The sequence below is a fragment of the Crocodylus porosus genome, unplaced genomic scaffold, assembly GCF_001723895.1.
Source record: "Crocodylus porosus isolate Cpor-Errol unplaced genomic scaffold, CroPor_comp1, whole genome shotgun sequence".
NCBI lineage: Eukaryota > Metazoa > Chordata > Crocodylia > Crocodylidae > Crocodylus > Crocodylus porosus.
Genome location: NW_017728948.1, coordinates 4671450 through 4680979, shown reverse-complemented (window position 1 = coordinate 4680979; position 9530 = coordinate 4671450). Strand labels below are relative to the sequence as shown.

General features: G+C 47.1%; 1 protein-coding gene across 4 annotated transcripts in view; it reads right to left on the bottom strand.

Moving 5' to 3' along the window:
- Nucleotides 1–904: 904 nt before the first annotated feature.
- Nucleotides 905–9530, bottom strand: part of SMOX (spermine oxidase) — a 65391-nt gene continuing 56765 nt past the window's right edge. For all 4 annotated transcript variants that reach the window (XM_019553171.1, XM_019553175.1, XM_019553172.1 and 1 more), the window contains 2 exons: nt 3102–3262; nt 905–1365 (listed from right to left, as the gene is read on the bottom strand). In XM_019553171.1, coding sequence (XP_019408716.1) covers nt 1228–1365; nt 3102–3262 — 299 coding nt within the window. In that variant the 3' untranslated portion in view covers nt 905–1227. The remainder of the gene's footprint in view (nt 1366–3101; nt 3263–9530) is intronic.

The following is a 9530-nucleotide window of genomic DNA, read 5'->3' as shown; positions in this document are numbered from 1 at the left end:
TAGCACCACGCTAAGGCAGAGACATTCCTTCATTTTCAGGTGTTACACATGAAGCAGAAGCAAATGGGGTGGCTATCATGGCAGCCTTCCCAGGCCTTACACAGAGGGAGGGCCGATATGACCACAGCATGGATCCACCTACCGGCCCCCACAGGACTATGGGGGATGCCCTCAGGACCCTGAATGAGTCACAGCACTCAAAGTAACCAAGAGGAGCTTTAGAGTGTGGTTGCTCACATGTGGACTAGACTAACCCCCACATTTAACACACGGGGGAAGTCAGGGAAGGCAGTACCTTCAGCATAAAGATGTAACAAGGGCAGATCAGAACCCAGGACTCAGCCAGTCCCAAAAAGATTCGGGCAAGGCACCGCCTGAACAAGCAGCAAACCCCGAGCCATGGCCTGGTCCCAGCTGGGCTGAGTGAGGCAGCCAGGGAAGCCAATTTCCTGAAGCTGCAGGCAGCAGGCCCCACACGCTCCAGCCCGTAAAAGCCAGACCCAGCCTGCTTGTCCAAGCAAAGACGGAGGTACTTGCTCCTAACCTCCGTGTGTTCCTACCTTTTCCTAATCAGATCTCTGACTTTGGCTCTTGGCTCCTGGTTTCAGTCCTGACTCTGGCTTTGATTTCTGGTTCTAGTTCAACTCCTGCCTTATCCTGACTCCAGCCTGGTTCCTGATTCTGGGTTTGACTCCTGGCATATCCTGACTCTGGCTAACACTCCCATCAGACCTCTCTGGGCCCCCTGGAGAACTCAGTCTGGACTTCACCCTTGCTTCAGATGAATAACTAGTAGACCAAACAGCCCGCACCCAGTCCCTAACAAAAATCATCCTATTCCCAATCTCATGGCAAAGGACAGGAATCCTAAAGGCCCCTTGGAAAAAGGAAAATCATGCACTGCTCCCAGAGATGTACCACCACATGGGTACTTGTATGACAACATTTATTTTAGTATAGAAGGCACTTACAATACAGAAAGAAAAAAAAAATAGAGGCACTGAAAGTGCAATTAGAATTCAAATGACAAAAAACAGTTTACCATACAGAAAGAGCACCCTTCCCTGTTAACAATACAGTACACGGAAATAAGCTACAGATACTAACTCTTAAAACAGTTAGGGCTTTTATAAAAAGATAAAAATTGTTCTACCGTTACTTAAAAAACCCTACGCACAACTGCAAAAGGAATCACGAGTTAGTGGTTCTTCTCAGAGATTAGGTCGTTCAGTTCCTGCAGGTTAAGAGGTCTTGGTACATTTCAATGAGGTGAGCAGCCTCTCTCTGGCCAGAAAGCAGAGCACCATGGGTAGTGGAATAATACTTCCTGTGAGTGGCCTCCCCCGAAAACATCACCTGCATAGGCTGGGGATGGTGAGAAAAGCAGAAGGTTGGCAAGAGACGACCTCCATTGACTGCAACTGAGCGGACAGCATCTTTAACCCTTCTCATCCTCCAAATGGACGCCCAAAGAAACAGTGCCCAAGGGTAAATTTTCAAAGAGCTGCACCACAGGTCCACAGAAAACATGTGGCGGGGAGTATCAAGCATATCCTAGCTAGTAACCTTCCACTTAGGGCTTGGAGGTACTGCTCTAGTTACATTAGTCATGTTTTTTCATTCTGCTTAGGGGTGTCCCAATAAAGATTTTCTTGGCCAATACCAATGTTCGATTTTTAACCAGCCAGATCGGTCAATACCAATCCAATAGCCGATATGCAGCCGATCAGCTTGGACAGCAGCTCCCTGCAGATAAGTCTCTGGGGTGGGGGGAAAGGGATGTGGGGGGGAAGGGAGATCAAGGCCCCCACAGTGTGGGAGGAAGTGGGGCAGGGACAAGGCAGGGAGCTGCCCCCCCTCACTGCCCCCTGTGTCCCCCCAGACAAGCTGCGTACAGCTCCAACCTACCCCAGCTGGGCAGCACCTGTCCCTGCCCCATTCCCTCCCTCACTGTGGGGGCCTAGATGTGTGCCCCCCCCACCCAGGCCCTTTCCCTTCCCCACGCCCCTCCCTTACTTACTGGTCGGAGGCTGCTCTCCACACTGCCCAGCTGCGTTCCTGGCCACATGCAATGCTGTGGCTGCACATATTCATACGGGATTTATTGGTGTCATTATCAGGTACCCCAGCCAAAAAAAGTGAATCGCCGATAATGTTAATTTTCCTTTTATCAGTGCCAATCCGAAATGCTACTGATATATCAGTGCGCCTCTAATTCTATCGTAGCCCATCAATGGTCAACACTGAGAACACTGCCACCTCTGCTGCCCCTCTGTCTCCATGGCAAACTTACCATTCGAGGGTGCAGTGCCAAACACCATCTTGTTCTGCACACCTCAAAATCTAAACTATCCCTTTTAACATGCATCTCTCGTACTTGTACTTAAGGAAGACTGTACTTACAGCCAAGAGAAAAGACAGGCTCTCAGGAGTTAGACAAGTCCTCTCTTTAGAAAGGGGCCCCAATTCCTGAGCTAGGGGGAATGTGCCTTGTTTATGCATTACACACTTTGAGCTACATTCCCAGAGCTGAAACTGGCCTAGAGGAGCTAATGCATTTTACAATATACTCTTGAGCTCCCAAAGTGCTTGAACTCAACAGGGAGGGACAAGATCTCTTTAACTGTTTGGACACCAATGCTGAAGTGTTTCCCAATCCATTGCTTTACACATTCTGATTTATCCCTTGGTATGGCCTTCAATCTAATCCCTATTCCATGCTACGAAAATAGACGGTATTTTAAACAGCTATTGCTGATGCACTTTAAAACCCAATTTTGAACAGGGTCAATGTGTGTGACCCTTTGCATGCAGCAAATCATATTTAAAACATATTTCCCGGTCATTCCCCTCACTAGTCTCTCATCCACCAAGGCTTGGTTCTGGATGGCAGGAAGTCAGTGATCTAGGAGGCAGAAGTCTGTGTGCCATTCCCCTTAGCCACTCAAAAGGCTGAGTGCATTATGGTAAGCTGTACACCACGGAAGAGCTGACTAAAGTCATGACCAACCCACGTCTCTCCCAGTCTTAGCCCCAGAAGCCAACCCCCCAGTGTCACATGTACACCCCAGAAGCAGGGACAGTTTTCCAGCCATACTTACAGTAGTCTTGGAGCTTTCAGTATAAGGCAGTGGCTTGGCAAGTTTCTCCACATCAACCCCGCTAGACCCAACTTGGGTATATGAATAGGATCCGCGGAAGCGGGGATTGCTGCCCCATGAGGACCGCAGGATCCGGCGAGGTTTCGGAATGTTTGGATTCCCTGGGTCAAAACCAAGAGAAGAAAGAAAGAAACTGCACGGTCAAAGCAAAGGAGAAGCAACATCGAGGCAAAGCTGCAAGGCGCTCACACACACTGACCCACGTTGCCTGACTGACTTATTTCCATTTCTTAAGCTACTACTTTGATACTTCTCATTGAGCCAGAGGACTCTATCCCCAAGGCCTAAAATGGATCAGATGTAGGATGACCATAAGGAAAGCCAGGACATCGGGGACACTGCTCCTTCCCCCCCTACTCCCCCAAGTCAGTGGCAGAGGCCAGCGGGCAGGGACACAGGCACAGTCCAGAGAGGAGGCAGAGCTGCCAGGTACACCAGGCCACTCCATCTCACCACCAGACTGGGCCTGCACCACTGCAATTCTGGGATAATCGTTCGATTTTCACCAGCCGGCAGGACCGGCCTTCAAAATCCAGGACTGTCCCGGTAAAACTGGGATGTATGGTCACCCTTATCAGATGGGACTGCTGTTTATTTCATTTGGGAGGCGTGAACACAAAAAGGTCGCTTCTATGTATAGCTCAATCCCTCTTCAACCCTCTTCACCATCAACCCTCTTCACCACTCCCCAAACAGAAAGGTGCTAAAGTGGGTAACAACTGCAAAATTACTGACATGGAGAGATAGCCCATATAGATATAGATATAGATATAAGGGTTACCTCTTAATAACAATAATTTTGCCAGTTTTTACCCCCTGGGGAGGTGTGTCGGGGGGTTGTAGACTGAAGTAACATAACTCTGCCTGATAACACCAGGCTTATTTTGCTTTGGAATACTGAACGTGTGCCTCAGTGGCTGATGACAGCTTCTAGGTCAGCAGCAGAGATCAAGTGTCCAGGCAGTTTTTTGCATGGATGCATCTCCTGTCCAAGACTGTTCACAGCAGCTGCATTTCCTGAGAGGGGTAAGGCAGGGTTCATGTTTGAATGGCTCAGTCCAGAAGTCAGTGCTCATTAAAAGGCAGATGAAGTGTTGGGAATAAGGTGAAGCATAACAAAAGAAATAAAAATATATTCTTCCAGGAATATTAACAGTAATTATGGCCACAATTACAGGCACTGACTTGCCACAAGTGTCTGAGCTGTGCAGAAACAGAAAACCGCATTTTGAGATAACAGTTTCCTTGACACATCTGATATCACATTTTATTTATGAAAGACTGAGCTCAAGCCCAGAGAGAACATATGGCAAGGGCTGTTACATTGCACAAATACTGGTGTGTCTGAAGTCACCTTACAGCATGCATTCCTAACCACTGACACCCAACAGTCCCACAATGTAATGCAAAACACCAATCCAAACAGGAGAAGGTGGTTAGGAGCGAGGCTTTTTGTTGCCTGACTCTTGTAATTGGAGTTATGTTCCTGTTTTACATTGTCAAGGAGGGCAGAGGCCTTCAGGCTTCAGGGGCAGGGGCTGATAAGATGATAATAATAAGATGAGAACAGTGAGAATGCAATGTTTTCTTTACCAAGAAGGAATGTTAAATTGAGAATAGTATAAAGACTAATTGACTAATTAACTCTGCGGTTAAGCATCACAGTCTACACGTGCACCTGTATTAAGAAACAGTAAATTAATGAACTCTGCCTTAGATAGTACTGTTGAGAACGGTACTATCCTATTGTGGATTAATTTACTCTGCCAAAATTCATGTGTACACGGTGCCAGGGGCTGTCTGGGGCATGATGGTGCTAAAGTGCAGGGGGCTGCCTGCCACCTAGCCCCACATTTTAGCACCCTTGTGCCCCAGCCAGCTCCCCTGTCACCCAAAGCCATCACACAGCCTGGCGCTGATCCCCCACATCCCCTGCCAACCTGGGGCTGCTCTGCCTCCACTCAAAGTGCTGTGGTCCCAGGCACACATGCAGATGCTGTACCTGGGAGCAGCAAACGGCACCGGACTTTATCATGTCACCTTAAATGGTAAATGTAGATGCACCCAGTTTAGAGTTTTTTGAGAGGGTATAAACATGTGACGGACACCGTGGAGATGCTGAATCTGTGGAAAGGAAGAGAGTTTGGACTACCTCAAGCCTGAACAGCAAGTGTATGCATAGATGTGCTAAGTAAAGCCAGCGCTTGGCTCCTGATAAGAACAGCCCTGTCATTTTTTGATGATCCTAGCAAGCGTCTGCATGCTGAGTTAAGCAGCAGTGCTCCTGCAAGAAAATGACTGTTCCCATTTCACCAAGAGGGAAAACGATGCACAGCAAAACAAAGTGACCTCTCCATGGCCAGAAACCCTATCAGATCTCCTGACTCTCAGTCCTGGGCTCTCCCCACAAGGCTGTGACCTGTGCAAAAGAACAATAGCAACTACTATGCGCTTGACTAGACCCTTCTTCCACCCTGGCCAAGTATGAAGCCAGAGAAATGCAGGCCAAGAAACACATCATCTCCTGACTCCTTGCTAGAGCAGGACTTATCATGCACCTGGCTAGCTGCTGCAAGTAAAGAGAGAAGGGTGCTCCTTGGAGAGACAACTAGGAATGGGTAAGATGAGCTCTGCAGGCTAGGATCTTGAAGTGCTTTCTGTGAGATGAAAAGCTATTAGGAACACTAACTCTCCCAGGCAAATCCACAGAGAACATGTCAAGATATTTTCCTAGTGGGACTCTCAATATTTTGGTTTAGCTGCATGCGTATTCTGGTTGCTTCTGTTTGTGCACAGATAAAAGTAAATGCACAGACCTGGATATGGGAACCTGTTAAAAGCAGTCCAAATGCAATGTCCAAGCAGAGATGCAACGGTCGAGCAAAAGTATTAAAATAAGGGCATACCCATTATTATCATGCCTGCAGGAGTCTCACTTCTCAACCCATGGGATCCGAACCTACCTCTCTTTGTTCTGTTCTGGGAGAAAGGGCACATGGATTTTTTAATACATTTTACTAGCACATCATAAGTTAGGGCCTGATTAAGTAGAGTGAGTGTTTCTCTTAAAAATCAATGGGTTTTGCCTGTATAATGCCAGCTTTGCAACTAGCAAAAAAGACAAATGAAACTCAGCTAACTGACTCCCTCTGGATCAGTTCCCCATAGACAAGACTCAGCTGACTGACTTCCTCCGGATCATTTTCCCATAGACAATGCCTTTGAGCTGAACTTCTTCAAAACCTTGAATGGCATCCCCATACAGAGACTTGCAGACCACAGCAGCCAACAGAAAGATTTGTTCACCTCTACAACCTTTGGATCGAGTCCTTAATTTATTCAGAGCCAGCCCTGAAGTTCAGATCAGGATCTCACTCTCCCAGAAGTTACAAGAGCTGAGATCTAGCTGTAGATGTCTTTGAAACAACACCCATCCTACACACTATTGCAGGCAATGGAGAGGTTTTTTTGGAATGGCAAAACCCCAGCCCAAGGCCAAACTGAGAAGCTTACGCACCACTATTTTATATTCTGCACTAAATATTGCAAAATGTTAAATGTCTCAGAGCTGATGCCTGCTCTGTGGTGTGGGAAGTGTGTGCAGTGTAGACGGGACACAACACGCTTCCCAGGGAGGGGCCAGACTAAATAGGGCCAACACCTGCACAATAAACCCACCTGCTTCAGTGAGTACCCTACCCGTTAGACGGGGTTCACACTTCACATTGTGCTGGACGCTCTCATGTCTCCTGGCTCTCAGACATCCAGACTCAAAGCACTAACAGCTCGGCCAACAAAGGATCAGGTACATGGTATCATACAATCATTGAATCATAGAAAAGTAGGGTTGGAAGGGAGCTCAGGTCACATCTAGTCCAAAGCAGGACCAACCCCAACTACATCATCCCAGCCAGGGCTTTGTCGAGCTGGGTCTTAAACACCTCCAAGGATGGAGATGCCACCACTGTTCTGGGTAACTTGTTCCAGTGCTTCACCATTGTATCGGACTGGTTAACAGCACAGTACTTTAATCAGATTTGGGGGATGCTACATTTTGCAGCCACTCAGTTGTGAGCTATTGTGTGATTGTGAAGGGTTTGTAGGCTAGGACAATCCTGCTAGCAATCAGAGCAAATCCAGATCATCCACCATGTTACCTTGCAAAGTTAGAGAGGCAGATAAGCTTCCTTCAGACAGGCATCACCAAAATGAAGCCATGCTGAGCCTAAAATAATAGAACGTGGGCCAAATGCAACTCTCAGCTTCTACTAGCTTCCCTGGGCCTGTGCCTTGAAAGTATAGCTGCAGGTAAACAAGGTTCTTTGGGTAGATGTGATATCTTTTATTAGACCAACTAAATAGCTGGAAAAATTGTTCTTTGCAAGCTCTGGAGCACAAAGATCTGTTCTGTTGTTTTGCGTTTTCCTGGATAACCCCAAGTAACCTCTCTACATTTTACCAGCTACACTCTAACACCAGGTCAACTCTCCCCCACCACCACCTGCCTCACACCTATTGTTTCCCATGGCCTCCGATCCTCACTGCCACATATTTGCATTTCCACAGACCCGCCTTTTGCATATTGGCTTCTCTTTCATCCAGGAGAGTGCAAAACAACAGCAGACTCTCCCTAAGCCTGAAGAAGGGCGTTTGTGCCCCAAAGCTTGCACAGAACAATGTTTCCAATTCCGTAGTTGATTTCTTTTCAGTAGAGAGCACTGCCATTCGCACGCCATGCACAGATTTTAAAAAATGCATCATAATTTCTCTAAACCTCCCTGGAATCTCTCTGGGTTTTGAGGGGGGAAATCCATAAATGGGTGTTTCTGCCCAAAAGCTTGCAAAGATGATTTTTCTCCAACTATCTGAGTTGGTCTAATAAAAGATAAACAGATTTACCCAAAGAACCTTGCCTGCCTAAGATTTTGTTGGGGAGCTGAACCACGCCATCAACATTTAGCAACTGGACCTGGCTGTGGGATACAATGGAAGAGTTCCAGGGGCAGCTGCATCCCTGCAGTGACGCGGGACTGAAAGGGAAGAGATCAGTCAGGCTAGGCAGATTTTTTTTTTCTTTTTTAAGTTATAGCCCTGGTAAATAAAGCAGAGATTCTGAGCCACAATGAACACTGTGCAGAGTTAGATGGCAGCTCAGACTTCAGAAGAGCCTGAAGACAGATAGGAAGCAGGTGCTCCGTCAACTGAAACAGAAATGGGCAAAGAAGATCAAGTTTCAGCAATACTTCCCCAAAAAGGAGACACAAATGCCAAGCGGGTGTGTGTACACTCACACTACGCGTATGCACATGCACACATGTGGAAGAGGAAGGAGTAGGAGTTACGTGGGTTTGGAGCGGGGTGGGAGGAAAGAAGAGCTAAAGCTTTTAAGTCTCCAGAGATTAATTAGGACAATTCAGAAAGAGAAGCACTACCTTTTTTAATAGGAAGTTCAATGGCAATCTGCCTTGTGTGTAACTTTCAGGAAATGTCATTGTAGAGCGGTACTACAAGAACATGACCTTAAATGAAAGTGGAGGCTTTTAATACCTTTACAGGGGGTAGGAGCCAATCTGTGGAATTTATCAGGGAGGTGGACTCAGATTCAGTTTATAGGGATATTTTAAAAGTACTAGTGGCCTCCAGTTTATAATCCCAGTGGAGGCTGGGACGAGGATGAGAGTGCTGGCTGGGTTAATTTTACAACTTGGAGATCCAAAGCAGATGTAAAGGCTTGGAAAAATGAACCTTATAATCTTTTCCACCTCCCACTCCAAACAGATGAGACAGAAGATAAATAATGACCTTCTAAGAGTACAACAGGCCCCCAGCAATTCTTTGTCAGGCTCGCGCTTAATGTTGGCTCTAGCTGCAGATGGATGCATGATGTGGACACTGGCATCAGAAAAAGACTGGCCAAGTTTGCCGATGACACCAAACTTTGGGGCAAAGCATCCACGCCAGAAGATAGGCGGGTTATCCAGGCTGACCTGGACAGGCTCAGCAAATGGGTGGATGAGAACCTGATGGTGTTCAACACCAAAAAATGCAAGGTTCTCCACCTTGGGAGGAAAAACCTGCAGCATCCTTATAGGCTCAGCAGTGCTACACTGGCTAGCACTACAGATGAAAAGGACTTGGAAGTCATGATTGACCACAAGATGAACATGAGCCTTCAATGCGATGCTGCGGCTAGTAAAGTGACCAAAATACTGGCTTGCATCCATAGATGCTTCTCAAGCAAATCCCAGGACATCATTCTCTCCTTGTACTCAGCCTTGGTGAGGCCACAGCTGGAGTACTGTGTCCAGTTTTGGGCTCCACAATTCAAAAAGGATGTGGAGAAGCTTGAGAGAGTCCAGAGAAGAGCCA